Source organism: Microtus oregoni, unplaced genomic scaffold, assembly GCF_018167655.1.
Source record: "Microtus oregoni isolate MIOR12 unplaced genomic scaffold, Mior012 000049F_ref0000343, whole genome shotgun sequence".
Taxonomy (NCBI): domain Eukaryota; kingdom Metazoa; phylum Chordata; class Mammalia; order Rodentia; family Cricetidae; genus Microtus; species Microtus oregoni.
In genome coordinates this window covers 13,335,734-13,359,484 of record NW_024543223.1, presented here as the reverse complement: position 1 = coordinate 13,359,484, position 23,751 = coordinate 13,335,734, and the positions used below count along the sequence as shown (strand labels likewise).

The 23,751-nt window shown below is 43.6% G+C and overlaps 1 protein-coding gene across 1 annotated transcript in view; it reads left to right on the top strand.

Annotated features, from left to right (window-relative positions):
• The first annotated feature begins 533 nt into the window (after nt 1-533).
• The window catches only part of Tapt1 (transmembrane anterior posterior transformation 1), a 48,140-nt gene continuing 24,922 nt past the window's right edge, over nt 534-23,751 (top strand). The window contains exons 1-3 of the mRNA XM_041636386.1: nt 534-783; nt 9,019-9,149; nt 21,720-21,838. Coding sequence (XP_041492320.1) covers nt 594-783; nt 9,019-9,149; nt 21,720-21,838 — 440 coding nt within the window. The 5' untranslated portion in view covers nt 534-593. The remainder of the gene's footprint in view (nt 784-9,018; nt 9,150-21,719; nt 21,839-23,751) is intronic.

The following is a 23,751-nucleotide window of genomic DNA, read 5'->3' as shown; positions in this document are numbered from 1 at the left end:
TCAGGCACACTGCCCGTCGGGCCGAGTCCCCCACCTGTTGGCACGCTCCCCCGAGCTAGGCTTTGGACACTGTCCACGGACAGGGAATGTGACAGACGATCATAAATATGCAGGACAGATGCAGCCAAGACAGCAGAGCCACCGGGCCGGCGCCGGCGGGAGCCGCGGAGCTGGAGCCCGGCCTCAGTCGCCGCGCTGCCAAAGCCAAGCGGGTTGCGCCGGCGCACTCGGGTCACCGCAGTGGCACCAGGGGCTCGGGTCGCGCCGACAGCCACGCCGAGCCCCGCCGCCGCCCGCCGTCCCCCACCGCGCCACCCGGCAGCATGGAGCCCGGCACGGCGGCCCGATCCGCAGAGCCCGCCGCGCGCCACGGCGACGGCAGGAAGAAGATGGCGGCGGCCGTGGCGGCGGCCACCGCGGCCTCCCACGCGCCGCTGACGCCAATGGCGCGCGCCGGCCGGCGGGCTGCGGATGGCGGCGGCCCCGGCTCGGGCGAGGGGCGGGGCGAGGCGGCGAGGGGGCCGGCGGGAGGCGGAGGCCGGGCGGGCGGCTGGAGGGAGGTGGTGGCGGGGACAGTGTGTGGCGCTCGGAACATGGCGGGCGTCTGCGACGCGGCCGCCCCGGGAGAAGGCGGCGGTGGCGGCGCGGACGGCCCCGAGCGGACGGGCCGCGGCGAGGCGGAGCAGCCGGGCGGTGGCGGCTACGGGCCCGCGCCGCAGCACACCGAGACACTGGGCTTCTACGAGAGCGATCGGCGGCGGGAAAAGCGCCGCGGCCGCGCAGGTGAGGCGGGCGGAGAGCGGGCGAGCGGGCGAGCGGGCGAGCGGGCGGGCGGCGCTAGGCCGCGGCGGGCTGCCGAGGGTCCGACGCGGGCTGAGGTGGCGGGGACGCCGCAGTCTCGGGTCGGCGCGCGGAGCGGCCGCGGCTCCGATGGCTCCCGAGTCCCCGCGGCCGGTGACAGCTCCCCCGGCCGCTAGTGCGCGCGGCCCGACGCTCCCGCGGCCATCCCCGAGCCAGGTGCGCCCCGGAGCTCGGCTGTTCTCCTGGTCTCCGTCTGCTCCTGGCCGGTCTCAACAGTTGACAGGCGTCTCCCGCATCCGAAAGAGGTCAAAAATGGGAAGCGCGGGGCTTTCTAGATGATGTCTATGCCAAGGTGACTTTTCCCTCCTGTGTTATATGCGAAGTTGAGCCTCGGAAACCTGTTAACTTACTCTTGGAATACGTTTTTCGTAGACTCAGCTGACAGTATGGTCGTGACCGTGAAGTTCAGTAGTTTCCTCCGAAATGTGCGGCACCCCTTAAAATGTTACATGTGGACTTTTCCTCAAACTTCTGCCAGGAGAAACAGCATTGCCGCACAAGAAATCATGTACCACTTTTGAGCCCCACCGTCCGTAAACACTTTAAAGCTTACTGCTAAAATATTAGATTTCCTGTGTGTTCTCGGGCCTTATTATTTTAAAAGAATTTTTAATAGCTTTGGTGTTCATAGAGAAGCTTTGCAGTCAGCCCGGAAAAAAGGGAAGATTTTGGCGTGTTCCTTTTATTTGGTATACTAGTGATTACATTTTAATTCCTACATGGGAAGCCCAAGGTCTTGGACAGCAACTTGATGGTATTTCTCCCCACTTATTCCAAGCTGCTGCAGCGGAATGAGGGCTGTGTTAGCCTCTAGAGCGTGCAGCCTGTATAAACACACATTCATGTTACCATTCACTGTGGGGGTTGAAGTTTTAGCAGTACAGAATGACGGGTGGATAGATCTGATAGAGTTGCCCCTTCTCAGAATTGGATGTAGAGTTTAACGTCGGTCCCCGTATCTTTGAAAACTTGGACACAGGCTGTGCCTTGTTTGGTCTTTTTCGATTAGCCACTTCAAATTTTTCCAGCATTCTCTATTTGGTTTAGTTGTCGGTTAAACTCTCCCCTGCAAGAGTGTTTGCTCTCTGAATTGGCAGGACCTAATAAGACAAAGTCTTCCATCTCTCGGCTGCTTGTTTACTTAGATTGACTGCAGCAAGCAAATCGAGGTGACCAGGTTTCAGTACAGTTTCTTTGAAATATTTCTGAGCTTTGGGAAAGCCGTTACTGTTGAAACCGTATGTTGTTTGCATGAAGAAGAAAAGAACGAAGCTGTGAGGAGCCCTTGGTGAACTCAGACCTTGAACTTGTGAAGAGGTGGACTTTCCTAGGGTGCCCCTGGATACTTGGATTTCCATACACTCACCTCTTAGCACACACTTGTTCTTCCCCAAGGCGGTCCACTGAGCAGAGTGTACTTAGTAGGTCAGAAGCTAGAGTTGTCACCTTCCAGTCCTTACTAGGGAGATACACAGCATTAGCTATTGGGATGACCCCCCTTGTTCCTCTGTCCATCAGTCTTGTGTAAAGGACGGATAGTGGCTACCCCTGTTTTGGTAGGTGACATTAGGGACCTAGGCAGGCATCGCGGGACCATTTCAGTGAGAGGTACCAGCCAGTGGTTTTCCTCTGTGGGTTCCATATGAACCACCCCATTCTGTCCCCTGGTGTCTGACTTTAAGATTCAAGCAGCTCTCACTGCCCACCTCTGACTGGGACTTCATTTGGCAGTGGCATCTGCCTAGAGTAGAAATCTATGCATTCTTGATTCACCTCCTGTGCATTCTTTCAAGGCTGTTATCTTTCTTTGCCTCCTATCCAAAATATAGGAAACTTACCGGTTGGGCCAGAGAGCACCACCTGGTGTCAGACTGGCAACATCTCTCCCTGAGTCATAGTCTCTCCTACAACTGGGTGCTCACCCTAAATAAAGTATTACTTGACCCTTCTCTGTAAAGGCTCCTTTGGACTTGCCCTGGCCTCCCTCTGCAAGCTAGGGCAGTCTTTTCTGCTCCCTTTGAAAGTCATAATCTTGGTCTCTAGATGGCCCTAACCGTCACTTAGTTCCACTGCCCCCTTTACCATTTTCCTCCAAGGAATTCAGGGCTTTTATTATAAGACATTTGTTGGTCAGTCCGAGCAGTCTAGCAGTCTCTTTAAATGAATATCCAGTTAAGATGCTTGTTCATACTTTAAGTGAAATAAAATGAAGTATAGTGGTCAAGGTTCATTTTGTTATTGTGTTCCTGCCCATCCTAATTATTTGTTGAAGAAAATATGTATATATGTATATTAGTTTGAGTATATACAGCTATAAATATGACGTGCATTTATCTGTCAGTTATGTTTTTTTCTGCTTCGCAGACTCTGCTCTCATTTGATTCTCAGCAGCATCTTTTTTTAATACTCATGTATTGTCTGACAGATATTCTACTTACACGTTAGCACAGTTAGAAATGGATACGCTACTCACCATTCTTGTATGTGCTCCCTGGCCTCGAACTCTGGGAATAGTGATCACCAAGAACTGCAGTCTCACCTTGTTCTTTCTTCATACTCTTAAATTCTTGCCTTTTCATGTTGCACTTTTAGACATAGACCAGATAGTAAGTAGTGCATATCATCCTATTCCTGTGTTGTCCCATTTGACTCATCCACAAAGTTCCAGGTGAGAGAGGCTCTGTGTAGCTGTACTTGCCTTTGGGAATTGATGCCCAGCAAGTCAACTTTGGACTACAAATTAGGCAATCTGTGTTCTTAGCTTGGTTCAGTTGTTGAATTGCTTTTGTTTAGACTACTTGCTTAATCCACTTGGCTCTGTTTCATCAGGCCACTACTAAACAGTATTTAACTTAGCTATTTTACTCTCCATGGAGACTTAACAGGTTTGTTATAAGATAAACATGACACCTGCCCAGGAGCATGAAACAGTTCCCAATAAGGCAGGTGTAGGGGGTGAGCAGATAAGCCTTGCTTGTAAAGAGACGCCTGATGGCAGGTGTGGTCATCAGTGCTGTTGGTGCTGGACGGGTGCTGGACTGTTGTTCTCTAGCATGCTGACTTACGGAGCTCACCCTTGTCCCATTTGTTTCCTCTCCTTGCCTTTGCACATCTTGCTGTAGCCCCATGAGCAGAAAGAAAACGGAAACCCAGAAAAGCCAACTGGTTTTCTGTTACCAGTTCCCACAGATTGACAATGTGCTTCAAACAATTCATAGTTCCTGCATCTTATTGTTTGTGACCTGTAAGCTGGCTATAGGTTTGTTGATACACTTCTCACATTTTTGTACCTTTCTGTCTCTAGACTTTTCCTTTTTACTGTCCTAAATAAGATCGTAAACATTTTTTAAAGGGTGGGAGGCAGAAGTAGGAAGATTCTGAGTTCAAGGCCAGCCTGGGTTACAAGGGGAGCAAGCCTAAGTCTTAAAAAACAAAATAAACAATAAAAAGCTTCAAGAAATTAAATATAGTATGCAAAATGGTTCTTTTTCTTACATTTGATTTAGGAGGGCAAAACTACTATTGTGCTGTCTCCTAGAAAAGTTGATTCCTAGTTTCCCTGTACAAAACATGCCTATGTGTAAGAAAAGTATGTTTAGTATTTAAGGTATCTGTTTAAACTTCAGAAACACTTTCTTTTCTTAAGGCTGGAGATATGCATGTTTCATAGTTTAACAGTCAACCAGCATTCCTTTCCAATTTGCTGTTTTAAATGTGCAGTGCAGTATTTTAAGAAAGATCTATTTAGACCTATTGCTGAACATATAAATATATGTATGATTACTCATTATTTTAATAAATACTTTTTGAGCCTAGCTTCTAGTTTCTAAAGTAAGCTAACTCTGATGAGTAAGACTAATAGTTCTGTTTCAGGGGTGAGGAAAAGGATTGATACAGTTATTTCTCAATTTAAAGAACAGGTTTACAGAGCTTTTCTGTGATAGGTGAATACTGATTTAAATACACTGGTGGAATTGATTTGGACTTATGATTGGTGTTATTTTACCTTATTAATGTGTACACTCTTCTAATATAGACATACTTATAATTAAATAGTAAAGTTGCTCTATTTTCAAAAGATTATACCCTAAGTCATAGTACAAGTAAACTCAGATAGGTCTATAGAATGCCACCTCTCCGGGGAGTGAGGAGGATAGTGGCACAGGCAGCAAGGCCAACATGACAGGTCAGGTCCAAGGCAGTGGACGCCCCTTCCTTTGACACGGGTCAGAGCAGACTCTAGCCAGGTCTTTCTCTAACATAACCAACAGTGGGTGTGGATGTAATCATAGCAGGAGAGAGAGCGTCATGCGTTTGCCGGTCAGAGTTCTGGGCTTTGCTCTCATGTTTGTCCTTTAAGTGGGTCGACAGATCTGTTGATTTTCTCTTTCTTCATTTGTATCATGTGAATACTGTTGTCTCCCCCTCTTTAGTTATAATTGTTCTGAGAATTATATGAGGCGGTGAAGAGAAGACATTTGTAAGCTGCCTCAGAGTAGAAGGATCCCATCCCTTAAACAGGATCTTATCTCCTTATTGTTAAGGAGGCAGGATAACACCTTCACGCTTTTTCCTACCATGAAGCCTGGGCTTTAGTAAGCATTATTTTACTGTACCTTTGAAAAGCATTCTCCAGCACATTAGCATGGGTTGTGTGCAGAGACAACTGTTACATTTAGAGCTTGCTTAGGAGGGACGTTATAAAAATCAGGTACATGGTACTTGGTTTATGGTCTCCTAAGGGAGTGCACTGGCTTAGTGTGGCTGCACAGAAGTGACCTCAGGTTCTGTGGAAGTACAGAGAATAGGGACTGATGGGGTACTTGGTTTTTCAGAAGGAGTACAGGTGTCTATTTTCAAAAACACTTGGAAGCTGGGCACGGTGTCTCATGTGTATAATTCTAGTAACTTGGAACAGAGACAGGAGGATCACTGCAAGTTTGAGGCCAGCCTGATCTGTATGTGAGTTCTAGACCAGCCAGCCATAGCAACTCCCTGTCTCAAGAAAGAACAGTACTGGAATGTGCAATCTAGTAGTGAAAAACGCCCACTTGACCAGAACTCTCACTCTGGTCTATCACTTGGTTTTGGGGTAACCTCGGAGGTGCCTTTGCTTCTCTATGCCTTGGTTTTCTTTTTTTTCTTTCTTTTTTTTTTTTATATATATCCAAAATGTGTTTATTGGGATGGTTCCCACTCATCTCGAATCTGGTGCTTTTCGGTGCTGCTTCCTCCTGAAGGAGCATCCTTCTGTCAGTCTTGCTTTCCTGCCTGTAGGCTGACAGAGGACAGGGGAGCAGCCGACACACAGGACTACCGTCTGCGCATGGCTAAAGACCGTGCTGATTCTATAGCCTCCTGGGCACTTCACATCCATAAAGTAGGAATTGGGGCTCTGCACCAGGCGCTTTTTCTTGTGTTTCCTCTTTTCCTCCTTTGCGAGAGGTATGTTCTCGTAGGGAGGTCGTCACCACCGGAAAGGTGCCTTGGTTTTCTTTTTCTTCATCTGCAAGACAGCCGTAGCTATAGAACTGGTTTTACAGTTTTGAGTACTTGTAATTAAAGAATACTCTTTTATGATTTAATGTTTTAGCATTATAGAATCTAACGTGGGGCAGGAGTTAAGAATTTAACTTGGTGCTTAACACTAAGATTCTTGTATTTCTAGAGGTAGATTCCTCACATGGTCCTCTTTTGTGTTTATAATACGGTCATAACGTTTTTGAGCATATCATGGCCTGTTTATGAAATCTAATGTAGGGTAGGTTATATTGTTTGTTAAATGTACTTGTGATACTTTTCACTGTAGAACCAGGATTGCAGAAATAGTATTAATAGATATTAGTTAACAAGCACACCAGGAATGGTTACTATTACAGCTAATATGTAGACACGAAACTGCATCTGCCTTGTGGCTTTCATCTGCTCTCCCACAAACACTGGCAAGTGCCTCAGGATCTGTGTGAAAGGCAAGACATAAACAGGTGGAACTGGCAGCAGGCTCAGTTTTCTCTTTGGGGAACTTGAGATTTGTGACTTGACCGTCACAGACCTCAAAGGTAGGAGAGTTGGTACGGTAGTCCCTTCTCCAGCTGACCCCACGTTCTTTTCGTGGACCAGAACAAAGCACTGAATATGTCAAAAACTGACCTCCGCAGTCACCAAGCAAAACCCCACTATGGCAGAGAATTTTCCCAGTAAAACAAGGTGTATCCGGGGCTTTTTGTTATAGTTTGTTATAGTTTGCTTTTAAAATATAAAGCTATTGTATAATGACCTGCCTGTGTGTCTCTTTAGTACAGATGACAGACTCCTAGTATCCCCTACTTCTGGCTCATGTTGAGCAGGAAACCTCCGATCCTGAGATGGCACCTTGACACTGCTCCAAGGGGTTAGGCCCAGGGCCCTTAGGCTGTCATTTATAATCATAATCACTGAGAACCATGGGCCAAGGCTGAGGGCCTGAGGTGCTGCCAACTCCCCAGTCTCAGACAGTGCTAGCCATAGCACCCAGCCCTTCTCTTCTAGAGACTTGTATTCTCTTCTTTTATACTTCTGAGTTGATTGTCTTTTAAAGGTGTATCATTGATATTTACTAAGTTCCACTAATGTTGAACATTTGGATTAATCCTCCTTTTATGTTCATGTAGATCATCCTCAGTTAAGTCCGTGTTGGATTAGATGGGTAGTGCCAAAAGTTGACACTGAACTCAGTATAAGCGTAGCTTTCTTTAGGGTTAGTGTTTCTCATATGCAGCACATTGGGGCTCTCTTTTTCCCTTAAAATTTTGCTGTAGTTCTAGAAAGTTTCTCACCCAAAGTTTTACTCTTTGTGGGTGAGGTTATAGCGCACCTTTAAGTCTGAGCATCTGTTAATATAAGCAGAAGCATTTGTATTTTGTGTCTACTTCACCCCATGACTTAACTGTAACACCCTAAGAAGGGAAAGCAGGGTGGGTGCCCAGGGTGCACAGTGACCCTGCCAACCCTGTGCCAAGCAACTATGGGGAAATGGTGACATTTCTCCCCATGAAGTCTTGCCCTCCTCCATTTCAAACTCAGATATTTCTTGGTATATTAGCAATTCTGCAAATACAATATTAGTCTGCTGTTTAGAGGTGTGTGTATGTGTGTACTTACATACAGCATTCCACTTAGCAGAAGTCAGGCATGTGACCAGAGCTTGGAATCGTTCCAGTGCTGATGGAAGTAAGCTTTAGGGCATACTGTTCAGACCCTCAGCTAAGCCTGCTTCCGGTTTGCAAGAACCTTCTGAGGCTCATTTTGATTGTCCCCACTTGCCACATTTGTTAGAGCAGAGCGCAAGCTCAGGGGTGAGTTTGAAAACTTTTGCTATCCTGGAGGAAAGTTTGGCCTCCTGTAGAGTGAGTTGGTGATGGCCAGGTTGTTGAGGTACCATGGGAAACATGGCACACCAGAAAGAATGGGCTCGGGCATCTCCACCTCATCTGCTTACCTCAAATCCAGCAGAGCTGAACACATTTCAGCTACTTTGGCCTTGCCTTCCTCGGCTAATCTAAACTGCCCGATGAACTTATGCTGGAGGAGCAGAGGAAACATGCACAAGTGGACCAGCCTCTGGAAAGGGAGGTTCCACTTTGTGTGGCTAATGACCTCAAGGCGGTGGGAAACTTCCACATAGTAGGAATAAGCTGTCACAAGGAGAGGTGCCGCTGCTAGCCCACTTCTGCAGGCTCTCCGGCTTACCCGAGCGGGAGGGAGCTGACCTGTATCTGCATGGCTGTCCTGGCATAGGGATGGGCTGAAAGCAGTGCCTTCCAGGCCTCTGGGCTACTGGAATACCTACTTGATGGAGTCTTCATAGCTACTCTTTCTTCTGTGTCTCTACCGTCCACACCTGTAGCACCATGAGACCCAGATCTGGTTGGAAAGATGTTCTGACTTCTCTGGCTCTCGGTAACCATCCCTTCCATGCTCGTTAGTGTTTTCAGTTTATGCACCAGCACTCAGTCCCCAACAGTAGCCTCCAGTCATTTGGGTGTCCCTCTCATCAAGGCACAGATTGTGGCATTCCCCTTTCGCTTCCTATGTGTATTACTTATGGCCCCAGCTCCCCTGTGAGTTCCATGATAAACACTGTTCTTTTTGTTTTGTGTCATTTTCTTTTTTCTGTAGAACTTTCATTATTGAGGTTCCTCAGTGCTGAACTAACAAGAGGGTACTTCCTTGAACATAACGAGGCCAAGTATACAGAGCGAAGAGAAAGAGTGTACACTTGTATGCGAATCCCAAGAGAATTGGAAAAGGTACTTTTTTTTTTATTTCCAAACATTATTTGAAAGTTTTAATTGTGAAAAAAAAATTGTGAATAGCTTGTGTTGAGTTTTTAAAATACTGTAACTAACATGGTAAGTAACTGAACATGCTTGGGGCTATAGGATTGCTGTATAGAAAGCGGCTTATGGCAGCTAGTTTTAGTGAGAAGGGAACATTACTGACCCTCTCCACGCCTTAATTTGGTACTTACTAAACTTAGATATTTTCATCTTATTCAAACAGCCTTATCCAGGATTCACTTTCTGTCTCTGAGCTCTGCTAACTCCCTTCAGTTGTATGCATCTAGAATAGCACTTTCTTTTTTTTCCACTTAAGGTATTTAATTTCAGCCTTTTCTGGGGCTTCAGTTTCTTAGAATAGCCACATGTTTGAAGACATAGGTGACAAACCTTCAAAGGAAAAAGATGACTGGTTTAACCCTTGTCACAGAAAGCGTCCTGTTAAAACAAGACCAAGTCTTCAGTAGCTCATTGCAAGGTCAGTCAGAGGACAGGAAAGCCCTTTTCCTCTGATGCTGCTGGGCTAGGAGTCCTGAGAGATTTCAGATCTTATTACAAGGAAAGATGTATGAGCTAACGCATTGGTTTTTATAGTAACAGAAGGCTTGTCGAGTCTGGCTGCTTCCTCAGAGCTGTGCTTCCTATTAGAATGGCTGTGGGGAGCTTCCCAGCTTGTTCTCTTGCACTGTGAAGCAAGAGGCGTGGCAGGCGGTAGGAAACCAGCACCCAGCCACTGTGGATGAGGAGAAGAACAAATGTAGGCAGCTTCGGCATCTTTACTTTGCTGAGGTTCTTGGTAGAGTGTCACATGCTACAGATTTGAGGGAGCTGGCACTGGAGCGAGATTTGAGATTTAGAGGACTGCCGAGGAGAGGCAGAGGCCCTGTGTGTGCCAGTGGTCAGCACATCATTGTCTCTCTGAGAAGGATGGGGGAGCCCTGGAGCAGCCTGAGGGACTAACAGAACAGGGGGAAGAGTAGCTGCATTTTCTCTTGGGGGATTCAGCTAAAATTGTGTCTGGGGTTAGCAAGGTGAGACAGATGTTTGTTATGGGAAGAAAGGAGATTTGATATCAGTTATGTTGGAAAACACTGGTTGCCTTTTAAATCTCATTGTTTATTTTTTCCAGTAGTAAACCATGGGGCAGAAGTGTTTGGACGTAGTGTAGAGGCAGGGGTAAGACAATCTGCTGACATCTAGTTTGTCTGGGGTAAGACCAACATGTACCCACCTAGCCTTAAGTTTTTCTCTCAGTGAGCAATCCCAGAAAGTGTTTCTCAGCAGAAGACAAGGAGGAATTTCTCTGCCACCACAGCCAAACTTCTCAAATGCAACCAGGGTCTGCCTTACAGTGGGACCATATATATCTGGCCCCTTTGTTACAATATCCATTAATTGTTTTCTTCATCAGAACCGTGTATACATCATTTTCCTTCATAGCAATTTTAAAGTGGCAAGCAGATACCATGTTTCATGGTGAGGAAATGCCCACAGGTCTCAATAAGACTTAATACAAGCAAGTGTTCTTAAATTAGAGTCCACTGTGAGACCACAGGTGGGTTAAGTAATGTATGTGATGTGTTGCCATCAGGATTTGCCTTTTCAAAGAAAGAATCTATACCAGGAGTTAGTATTGTTTAGAAAATTGCATTTATTTGTAGGAAGGTTAAATGAATAATATCCCAAATTTGAATTAACTTTCATTTCTCAGTTATTTTGCCTTCCATGAAAGTGACTGCTGGCTGTAAGACTTTTACGAACATAGAGAATGCTTCAGAAGAGAGCCATATTTTCCAGTTGAGTACACTTCTCCTTGACTGCTAATATAGAAGCAGGACCTCACTAAAGCCTGGGAGACTCTTGGACATTCAGGTTAATCAAGATGATTTCCTCCCTTTTAGTTAACATTGTCTGTATCAACATACAATACCTTATTGACCGTTTTCTTGGTAAACACTGTCACATAACATTATCTGGAAGAGACACTTTGCAATTAGAGAGCTCTGTGCTTCTCTGAATTCTGCAAAGATTATAAACATTGCTGTTTATACTTTAAGGCCAAGGAAAATCAGTTCCGTATCTTTTACCAAACCTGTCAACTAATGTGGAACAAAATAATCCCAGAAACTACACGTCAGTGGATTAACAGCTTTACACTTGATGTTGTGTAGAGATATGTCCTCTGTTTAAAACAGTACTTCCAGCTTTTCTCCAACATTCCATTTCAAACTTCTTCAGAGGAATAAGGCCCTGACATTTTAGAGTACTTCCTTGGTCTGTGTAGGGATAAATTTATTTCTTTCTTCCTCCTCCCCCCCTCCTTCCCTCCTTCGTTCCTCTCTTTTCACGCAAGCCTCCCAGTCCTGCTCAGCTTTGAGACTCTTCTGAGGTCTGCTCCTAAGTTCTTATGGTCCATTTGGGGAGTGTCATTCTGTGTCCCGTAAAGCTGAGGAGACTGGCATTCTCTGAGAGAAAGCACGAGCACAATAGTGCAGTGGCTTTCAAACCAGGTGCTGCTGCTGGCTTCAGATCCCAGCCCCACGGCTTCTGGCTGTGACTCCTGGGTTATCCCTCACCTTCCTGGGCCTGGATTTCCTGCTTCTGGATCAACTACATGTCAAACCCTGTAGAAGTGTTTTCAAATCTTCATCAGTCCTTCACTTTAGCACCTTTCCAGGGGTGTCCTGCCGTAAAACAAGATGAATTTCTTCATCCACAGGTTTCACTCCTAAGCTTTCAGGACGCGGCAGGAGGTGCTTGGGAGAGACCTGGTTCCGAGGCTCCCTTGGGTCCCTTATCTCCTACTTTGCTTTCATTAAACATGACTTTGCCAACTGTGCAAGAGATGATTGTTTGCCAGCCTTTCTCAGGTTGCTAACCAGTGGTAGACAGAGAACATAGGGAAAGCCGATGTTCCCACTTCCCTTTTAGTCAGACTCTCTTGGGGTAAACCTGATCTTGTTCATGAAGATTTACCAGACAGGCACACTAGGTAGCATGGCCTACAGTTGATTCATAGTTCGCAGCTTTTGAAGTTTAGTTTCAGTGGGATACAACTAGAAGTTAGTTGAGGACAAAGTCCCATGTCTTCTGCCCTGTGTGGCAGTTTCTATGCTGAATTCCAGACTGAGTTCACTTCCCCTCCATATTTTGGTAGGGACCAGTACTAGGGAATGATTTACTATGTGTCACATATGCAATTATCTCTCTCCAAGGGCTATTTTTGTTGTCTCTGGGAATCTAAAATTACAATTTTGCAAAAATTAGAATTTTGCAAACCTGCCCATCATAGTGTTTTCTAAAATTCCCTGACCAGTTTAAGTGCTAATTTAAGGAAATAAAGATCACATACTTACTGATTTATTTGCTCTCTCTCAAGTACTTGTAATATATCCTAGGCATTTGTAGCATGGAAATGAATAGGTAAATATAAAAATCATATTTTATCTTATGGTTATCTTGGGAAATATTGGATTCAGAAGTAATTATAATAGAAGGTAAAGAATGATAAGTGCTTTTAAGCTGTATAAGTAAAATGCTGCTAAGAATTTCAAGAAGGGAAAGTTTGCTTAGAAGGTGAGCCGCAGAAGAAGGCTGGGGCAGAACCTGTGAAGGAAATTGGTGTGGCAAAGTTAGAAAAGGAAAGGCAGATTGCAGAGGTAGAGCGAGCATCGCAGGGTATGTGTGCATGCACCAGGTGGTACAGGTGACGGTGCTGGAAAGAGTCAGAGATGGGCACATGGTGTGAAAAAGGAGCCACCAAGAACTGGAAGATGAGCTTCGTCTAGATTTTGTCTTAGGATCAGGCTGAAGAGTTTCGAATGTAGGCTTCAGGAGGAGACTACCCAAGATGTATTTGTTAGGAGTGCTCTGGCTGTGTGTAGCAGACAGTCAGGGTAGTAGAGACTTGCTCAAACATGCTTTATCTCCTTCCCTTTGAGCAAATGTAGTCCAAGAAGGTCTCAGTTAGTCCAGCAGGCTAGTGACCTGCCACAGCTCCAAGACATCATTCCACCCATTCTCCGGTATTTAGCTACTGGTCATCCTGATTATTGATTTTAAATAGAAAGTTGAGAACAAGTTATTAAATCTGCATTATAATCAGAAAAAAAAAGAGGGGCTGGTAGTGCCACCTTTTGATACCCTTCCTAGGGAATTAAAGATTTCCCTGAGCTCTTAACACTCCCACTTGAGTCTTGTTGACTAAATAAAAATAAGCACATGGCCACTCCCAACTGTAAGGGGGACTAGGATGATGAATGTTGGGTTTGGGCAACAGAGCAAAGGATTAAGAACAGTTACTGGGTTAGCCTCAGAGTTCTGCTTCTGAAAAACTAGGACAACAGTCAGTGTGGACTGAAAATGAGCAAGGAAAGCTCATATCCTTCCTTATGTTACTGGTCATCCCGATTATTGATTTTAAATTATATCTTTCTATAAAATATTATCTACAATTGATTTATTCACGTCTACTTGTCATTTATCCCTCATGTTGGATATATATTAGATATAGGTTACAATAATTATTGTTGTGCAACTTTTACAAAAATTACTTGTTTGTGAACCTTGCCTGTTAGGAAAAGTTAAACTAAAATGAAAGTATGTTTTACCTTGTAATGGCATGCTTTGGGCAGCCATTTATTTCACAGTTACCATACTTTGTATATGATAGTTTCTAAATACATCTTACGTAAACTAAGCTCCTCTGTTTAGTCTTAAATGCAGCTACCATTTTTTTTATAGAATTGACTTTATTATTTATTCAGTTACAAGAGAAAATCAGGAGTAGGAATCATTCCATATACATAAAACACATCTGATACAAAAATTAATCAATTATTGATTGGAAATGTGCTGAAGGCCTCAGAATCTCATTTAAAATCATGTCAATAACAGATATTTTTTTTTTATTTTATTTTTGGTTCTTCGAGACAGGGTTTCTCTGTGGTTTTGGAGACTGTCCTGGAACTAGCTCTTGTAGACCAGGCTGATCTCGAACAAAAAGACTTTTCGATCATGTGGCAACAAGCCAATGAAATTATATGGAAATATCCTATTTGTTCTTTATACAATCAAACACCATTACCTGCAGGAAGTAACCAAAAGGATACTCAAAGGAATGTAATCTGGGCAGATGGCACTGGGTTTCTGATCCCACTGCACGTACTGGCTTTGTGGGAGCCTAGGCAGTTTGGATGCTCAACTTACTAGACCTGGATGGAGGTGGGGGTTCCTTGGACTTCCCACAGGACAGGGAACCCTGATTGCTTTTCGGGCTGGGGGGGGGGGACTTAATTAGGGGAGGGGGAGGGAAATGGGAGGCGGTGGCTGGGAAGAGACAGAAATCTTTAATAAATAAATAAATTTAAAAAAAAAAGAAAAAAATAAAAATAAACAAGCAAATACTTTAAAAACAGTAAAAAAAATGGAACACATCCATCTGCAGCTACCATTTTTAAGGAATCTTTCAACCACCTATTTACTCATCATTATTTATTTATTTTGTTGTACTAAGGATTAAACACAGGGAGGTGCAGTGAGGCAAGTGCCCCACTACTGAACCACCCCAATTTTTATTATTTCAAAACAGATCTCTTATTGTGTAGCTTAGACCAACTTCAAAAATGAAAATTTACTGCCTCTAGCAAACTCACAAATTTTTATGAACCTTAAATTTATCAGGTTGAAGGTTAAAAATAATGATATTTATGTAGTTGGTCAGATTTTTGAAACTGGCATAAACAACTAGGGAAAACAAAATTTACTTGTTCATATTATTTCAGAAGTACAGTGCATAGACCTTAACTCTGTGGCTTCTGAGTTGCTGGTGAGGCAGAACCTAGTGATGGGAGTGGGTGTCAGAGGCAAACAGAAAGCTGAGAGAAAGCAGAAAGGTGTCCAGGATAGAATACAGCTCCTAAGGATAACCCTTCCAAAACCTCTCCCCTCCCTAGGCTCTGTCTTCTAAATTCTCAGGGTCTCACCTGGGAACTACATGGTCAACACATGAAACTGTTGTAGGACCTTCATATTCATCCACAAGACACCAGAAGTTATTACTAAGCATGGACTTTTAACCAAAAAGAAGAGAGGTTCCCAGAGTACCAGAAACATGTGGTCCACCATCAGCTGCCTGCTCGTTTGAGTCTCCTTAGGACTTTACTATATTCATCTGAGAAGATTGACAGAGTCATCTCAAGAGACCTAATAGTATATGAACCTGTTATAGTTACTATTCTACTGATGTGAAAAGACACCATTACCAACACAACTTATAAAAGAAAGCATTTTATTGGGGGGTTGTTTACAGTTTCAGGGGGTTAGTCCAGGATCGTCATGGTGGGGAGCATGGCCACACCAGGCAGGTAGGCATGGCTCTAAAGCGGTAGCTGAGACCTTAATTCAAATTCAAAGCAGAGACAGACAGATAGAGACTGACTTGATGTGGACTTTTGAAACTTCAAATCTCACCCCAGTGACACACCTCCTCCAAGGCTACACCTCCTAATTGTTTCCAAAACAGTTCCAATGACTAGGGAGCAAACATTCACATATATGAGCATATGGGGACCATTCTTTTTCTAACCGCCACAGACCTTTTAATGAGTTTGCTTCTGAGAAATGGGGAAAATAGATGGTAACAGAAAAATTCTAGTAGGAGAACTCAATTCTTGCTTTTTTTGACAGTAAGCAAAGTTAACATTTAAGCAGAATAATTCAAAAGTTTATCTCATAGTAATGAACTTAATTTTCATCATATAAAGCTGGTTTTGTTTCATCACAAGGCGTATGTAAAGAAAACTTAGTAATAGCTGTCAGTTCACTTTATTTCAGTGAAACAGCTCCCGATTTCATTGTGAAACTGACATACTGCTTACTCAGATCCCTGTTTCTGTCAGTGACTTATTGGTCATCCTCTTGGTTTCTAATTCCATGATAACACGTTTATAGAAACTTCCTCTAAATCCATCTTGGGATGCAGCCTTTCTTTGTCTGGGACGCACACATTGCCCAGATCCCCATTTAGGGTGTTACCCAGAAGATGGAAGACCAGTGCAGCCTGATTGGACTCAGCATTTTGGCAGGCCTTCCTCCTCTTCTGTATCATCCCTACCTGAGGCCATAGTGACAGAAATAAGGCTTGATAAGACAAGATAGCAGCCAGTGAATTATCACTACCTCTCATTGTGAAGTTGCTGTTGCCTGCTGGGCACATAAGACCATCCAGCTAATTAGAAGACGACTGTTTGTAACCTTGCAACTTAGGAGCTGATGGTCAGGAACTTTTTGTCTTGTTGGCTTTGGATACCTTATCTGATGCCACCTTGATCCCTTACTCAGGCTGTTTTGACTCGACTGCTTACTGTCCAACTAGCAAGGCTGATCTCTTCCTGAAAAGTAGATCTGAGCCTAAAAGACGTGTTGTCACCTTGCGTCCGCTTCCTTCGTCTGCAGGAGCTGTGAAGCCCTCATGTATTTGCGTAACTTCCATCCTATTCCAGCTTTCAGGGCACACTTACTGTCCTGCATCTGGCCAGCCTCTCAGCAGGACCCCCTCTGCCCAGTCTGTCCCATTAAGAATATCAAGTAGTAATTCTGCCTGTGTATTGAGAAAAGTCCTAACCAAGTTAGCATAAGTGGAGTGCTTAGGACATACCATCAGATAAGAGACTAGAAAATAGTAGGGTCATTCATTGTACTTACCTTTCTACAAATTCAGTTCTTCAGTTTCTCTACCCTTCATGAAGTCTGTCTATTGTTAATTGTGCACCAGATGTGGATTATGATGACTGTGACGCATTGATTGAGATTGCCTTGCTTTCTGTGCTTACAGGTGTGTATATAAACTCACCCAGCACAGAAGAACCTGACTCAGCAGTCCTTTTGTTGGCCATCTGAGTATAGACTTCTTAGGGACATGAATTTTTGAGTTCAGGTACATGGAAATATTTACTCTGCAGATATCCTTGAATGTGTGGCAATTATGTTCAAAGTCAGATCCTTACATGTACGTTTGTTGAGAATTGCTGGATAAGAAGTTGAGCTCTTTAGCTATGAACTGAAGATGGTATTATGCCTTTTATGCCTCTTATATAACTATATCCACAGCCTACACCCCACATTGCATGAGGCGCATGTTTCTCTGTGGAATTCTGGTCCTCTTGACTGCCTGGTGACTCTGTTGTTTCCTCTGTGGAAATCTTTCCTGACTGTCTTGTGCATAGGCTTCAGTGCACCCCACATCTCCCATCACAGACACCACAAACACTGATCCTTCCCTGGGGCTTTTAAAATAGTCACTTTAGTTCTTAATTTGTAGGAAGGTTATACCTCGTGCGTGGCCTCTCTCACCATGCTGTTGAACACTGCTGTATCCCAGGCATTCCACTTAGCCTTGCTTGGACTCTTCCTTGGCTCACCACTCTGCCCACACTGCACTGTTTCCTTTTGCTCTGAGATCATTAACACCCTGTGGAGCCTCTGTCCCCAAGTGTAGGACCAGATACAAAGTGGCAGTTGGGGCCAGAGAGGGAGCTCTTCTAGGCTCTTTACCCATGTTTTCCAGCCAGCACTCAAGGCTGCAGTGCCTTGACATAGTAGAAGATGTGTTCTGGCCTCGGTAGAGGGACAATACTCAGAATTCTGATGAACTCTGAAGAAACAAATACATTCCACAACCGTTTCTGTTTCTTTTAGCCATAGTTTTATTTATTTTGAAATTTTAAATAACATTAAGGGAGGGGCCCTGGAGATTTTTTTATTTTCAACTTAAAAAATCAAATTCTCCATGGATAGAAGCTATGTTTTTGTTTGTTTTAAGACAAGTGTTTCAAATGGCTAAGAATAACTTTATTAGGTTCTGTGTAAATGCTTAGAACATTTCACAAGTGTTTAATGTTTATTGCCCAGCAGTGTTACAGAAATATTACCACTCCTATAACAGCCTCAACACAGAGTATTGGATGGGAAAAGCCTTCAGTGAATCGTTTTTAATATAGAGGACTAGGAATTCAGCAGTGAATTTGAGCATAGAACATGGTGTGCCTTTCTGCAGAATGACCAACATCTTTGCCATGGCCCTGCTGCTCCAGAACATATCCGTAGTGTCACTGCAGAGTTAGTCCTGGCCTGATGGCCATAAGAAGGGGCTGCACCTATAGAGGCCTCAGTAGACTGAGGGACAGATGTCAGAGTCAGACTAGCAAACAGTCCTGCCCCTTGATTGCACTCAAGGGCTTGCAGTGGTCACCTTATTAATTAAGCCCACAGTTATTTTCGAAGGAATCTTTTTATGCACGTTTGATCAGTCTGTGCTCTGAAGACTGAAGAGAATATATTTGAGAATGGAGTGTCTGCAGTTTGTAACTTGTAATTCAAATTCACCTTTGTAAGAACTTCCCACTGTGTTCCAGCACTGCCCTCAGCAAAAGCCCACTGTCTCCATGTCTGCAGTGTCTGCTGCAGAAGGAACCAGACTTTAACTCGCCTACCTTCCTAGGCTGAGGTTTTTTTCATACTACGAGCCAGCATGGATTGGTGGTTTATGGACTCCCTGAGAACACGTTTCATTTGGCGCTCAGGATTGGAGATATCATTATTTAGAGGGAAAATAGAAAACATCAACTTGTGCTCCAAAAGCAAACACTATTTTTGTGAGGCTTTCTTCCCATTGTTTTGAGTATGTATATGAATCTACATAGTGAAATACAATGTAAAGTGTATTCTTAGCTGTGGGAAAGTTCCAGACAGCCAGGAATACACAGAGAAAACCCTGTCTCAAAAAACAGCAAACAAACAAACAAATCACTGCTGGTTTTGTGGTAGTCACAGCATTGCATTGTTTTGAAAATAAAGTGATTGTCCAAGGAAGGCAGGTGACCTTTGTGTCTCAGTAAAAAGCTGCATACTCACTGGTGTCGTTCTTTACTTTATACTTTGTCTGCTAGAGAAGGAACTCATTCACAGATACTTACAAATGGCTAAGTAAGTTATAGTTAGTGTAAATAAAAAAGAAATACAAATGACCTGCCTTCCCAAGATACCACACAAAGATTTGAAAGTACACATTATTTATGTTGATGTGTTCTCAAAGCGTTTCATTGGCCGCATAGTTTAAAGCTAGCAGCCAGTCTAATTGTGTGATCCATTAAATTCTTGGATTTTCTGAAGACAGTAAACAGATTACAAGATAAGTTAGTGAAAAGAAAACCCAGCCTAACCCATAAGACTAGTAAGAATAGTGGAAGTACTCTGCTTGAATTACTTGAAGAAGCCAAAACAGGAAGGACATTTGGTCTGACTGGACAGACTTGCTAGTTTCTTTGCTGATGCACATCCCTGGGCCAGCTTTCAGCCTTCACATCCATGGCTTCCTAATGTGTCAAGCAGAGGTGACCATTTCCTCAAGAGCTGATAGGAGCATTGCATGCTGAACACCTACACCTGCCCCTTGCCTGGAACGCTGCAGACAGTGGCAGGAGGCCAGAGCATCCTGAGTCACTGTGTCCATGAAGTGGATGATGGACAGTGATACCCTGCACAGGGCTAGGCTCACACTCCGCTCGTCTCTCTAATTTCTTTGCATTTGTAAGGAATTTAGAAGAGTGCTCTTGAGAAGAAAATGTGATGCCACAGTGACAAGAACTGTCCTCTTCCCACATCTCCAAACTGAGGGGCTTTCCTCCTGCTTTTCCTTTGCATTTTGTACTCTCACACTTGTGAATATTTACCCTCACTCAGCTAAAATGATTTTAAATTGCAGTCACATGCTCTCCTCTGTCTTAGTCATGAGATCCTTTACCAGCTCCAGTGGTCCAGTTATAGGGTCTACACAGTCACTGGGTATAAGGCATAGACTTGCATTGTGAAAGGAAGGCCTTTAGACTTCTGCTTCTGCTCTGCACAATGCAGGGTACTAACACAAAACCTGCTGAGCTGAGGAGGAGTTTTATTCTTCCCATCTTTACTGTCTTGCCAGCACCTCACGGCCCTTAAGGCTTATTTTCTCCCTACCCCCCTAGGCCTGGCCTAGCGTGAGCTCATGAGGAGATGGGCACACACTGCTCTTCTTAGTGTTTTGTGTTCTTGTGTAGACATACCCAAGACTCTTCTTGGGATGTGCAGACAGAAAGGGTTTCTCAAGGGCAGGAGAGTCATAAGTAAGGACTGCTGCTCGGTCTTTAGTACTCCTCTGCATACCCGTAAACATGGATGAAAACCAGCCCTGCACACCAACAGTGACATCTGGGTGACTCATGAAGGGGGAGGACCTAAAACTGTAGTCTTCCACATGGCTTAGATTAGCATTCTGCTCTCATTGTTGTTCACGAGTCTAGACTGTTGAAAAAAGCTGTATGTTCAGATTAAGAAATCTGGCATATAGATAAGGTATTTATTTCTTAGATTTTGTCAGAAATTAATAAAATATAGGCTTTTGCTTAAATATGTATGCATTTGTTGGCTGAGACTACCATAACAAAGTATTGTACATTGTACAGTTTAAGCAACAGGAATGCGGTGGGAGGAAGCCTAACATGTAGGAGTCAGCAGAGTTGGTTTCTCCTTGGTTTGTGGACAGGCTCCTTTTCCAAAGGTCTCATCTGGTCATTCCTGTGGGTGTCCATGTCCTAATTCCCTCTCTTATAAGAGCACCAGTCTCGGCTGGAGAGCTAGCTAAGCCATTGAAGGCAAGGCTCACAACTGCCATCTCCAGGGTAGCGGTCATGTTGGATCAGGACCTAGCCTAATGATCTTTACACCTAAATCACCTCTTTAAAGACCCCATGTCCGGGAAGTTAGAACTTTCTCATGAGTTTTGAGAAGCTTCTGCTTATAGCAGGGTGAATTTGGATAGTACATACAGGCAGGGCAGTTTATTGCCTCCAGTTATGCAGAGTATTGTAGTAAGAGCATATCCATCAAACATGTTTGTATGTCACCATGTTTGAGCAGCGGAGTTTAATAAACTAGGTCCAGTTACTTCAAGCTAAGAAAAGACTTTACTTCCTTTTAGGAAGTATCCTGCTAAATTTAGTGGGGGAAATGGAAAGTATAAATCTATATGAAACAGGATAGGTTAAAAATAGTAATTATTTCTCCAATTAATCAGAATAGGGCTTTCCAAGTATAGCAGCTATCCATGCTTGCAAAATTATATTAAACTTAGTAACCAGTTTATAAAACTGTTCTAATTAAAACTGCCTCTATCTATCTGATGAGCAGGACATAGAAGAATAAGGTTAAAGGTAGGAAGCTCATCTGAAAGACTTTGCTTAGTTTCTCTAATGTTTTAAGAAGTACCAGAAAGTCACGTTGTTGAGTCCAAGCCACTCATCTTTTGAGTAGTTAGTTGGCTTCTGTGGATGGTAAACCAAAAACTCTGGGAAGAGTAATGAGAACCTAACATTGTGCTGGTTCTTAAACCAAGTAATCGGGAATTCATTTCTCATAAGTTTAGAAATCCTGAATGTTTGAATTTTGGGTCAACAACTATTTAAAGAATATTTCTCTTTTTTTTCCTTCTCTCCTTTGTCAATGTAGCTCATGTTTTTTGGAATTTTCCTGTGCCTCGATGCCTTTCTGTATGTGTTCACCCTGCTTCCTTTAAGAGTCTCCCTGGCGCTGTGCAGGCTCTTCACTCTGCCGTGCTATGGCCTGCGGTAAGTTTAGATCTTTGGCTATTTTTAGTGTCTAAACAATTAATTTGCTTTATAACTTGTAGGGTTCTTAGAATAAAGATAATTCATGTGGTTTCGATCACAGGTCTTTAAACACTGCTTATCTGTTCAGTTTATATTAGATAATGTTACACATCTTATATATGCACTGTTTTCCAGAGAGATTTTGGGCCAAACCTTTGCTTAGCCAGTAAACTGATACTGATGTGGAGGGCTGTGTGGGCGAGTAGGAGAGAAACAGGACTAAAAGTAGAGACTGGCTGGCCATGTTCTTAACCCACCTGTACGTGGATTATGAGGTCTTCTGGGCCTCATCTATGAAAGATCCAGCTTCTAGGCTGGGCAGGTGGATCGCTGAGACCCCTAAGTAGCCCTCACTTAGGGGACTGCAGGCTTCTTCCTCTAGTTCTCATGAAAATCACTGTTGGTGACCTGTGACTCCTTCATCACAGACTTCCAGCTGATGGCAGTAGAGAACTATAAAGGCACCATTCTGATAGGAAGAAGTCAGCCCAAACCACCTTGGATGGAGTGCCTGCCTCCCCTAAGCTTGTCCCTCATGTGTCAAAAGAGGACACTGAGAGCTCAGTACCAGTTCCCAGAAACCTGGAGATATAAAAAGCATGCCAGCAGGGTGCCTGCCTACAGCACCCAGGAATAAATACCAGTTCCTTTCACTTCCAGGGTGTTAAGCCTGTGTGGAGTTGTGTGCTTTTGTTCTTCAGGGGAGTAGGAAGTCTGGCTTTAGACAGTCATGTCGGCATGCCTCCACGCCATGTCGTCACCTTTACCTGTGCTACTTGGCTCCAGCACAGCTGTTTGAGTTACAGCTCTAACAAGGGTCACTTCTGTAATTTTTTTTTAAAAATTCTTTTCTGTTTGAAATTTTAAAATGCTAAAATGAATAATAATTTGTGAAACTCCATTTAATTATGGTGAATATTTGATGGAACATAACATTTGGAATTATGGTTTTACCACCAAAGTTGAGTTAAAAAAAATTACTAGTACATATTCAAAATTGTGAATTTTTTTTTAAAGACTAAAGTCACAAAGATGTTTCTTTGGAGGTAGAAAATGAGCCTATACTTAGTACTTCTAGTAAATACAATCCTTTCAAAAGAGCCTCTATCCATTGAGAATGAAAAAATGCTTCTAATGCAAATAGAATAATATAATGATCAGGTTGTGGAAGGAATAAAAATTACTCTTAGCAAAATTGCAGAGAATAAAACAATTGTAAGAGTTCAGCTTACATCAGTGTAATAGAAGTTAGTATTTTGTATCTATAATCTTTCTCAGCTTCCAGAATGATATGAATTATGCCACATGTTTTATTAGTCATAAGTTAACCAGATGGGAAGATTGTCTCAGGAACTTAGGATCTGTCACGTATTTCTTTTGACTTTGAGGAGAGTTTTCCAGAGGCTTGATCTCATTATCATTAGTAAGCATTTGGGGACCTCTGTGGCCGGTCCTTTACTCCTCACAGCCTCACCTTCATGTGCTGCTTTCTGTATTGAGAGCTTGCTGGGTCTTGGCATTTTAGTTCCCTTTTCACAAGCCAAAAGAAGAAAATCAATAAAATGCTACCAGCTGTGAATCGTCGTGTGTGGCTGCATAGAGAGGGAGATACAGGGATATTAGATTAATCCAGTGCAACAACCTGACATAAAATAACTAAGGTCTTGCAGGGGTTTCCCACGTGCGTTGTAAGTGAGATTACTTCTTCGTTATTCCTTTATCGGCAGTGTTGAACAGGTTCATGTTCTATCCGTGGCAGTCTCTGATCAGCTGTTGGCATTCCTGGGTGAAACATTGAAAGGGTTTATAACCTAGAGACTCTTTCTTCTGGATTGGTTCATCCCTTTCTATGTGGGTAGAGCATGGGTGAC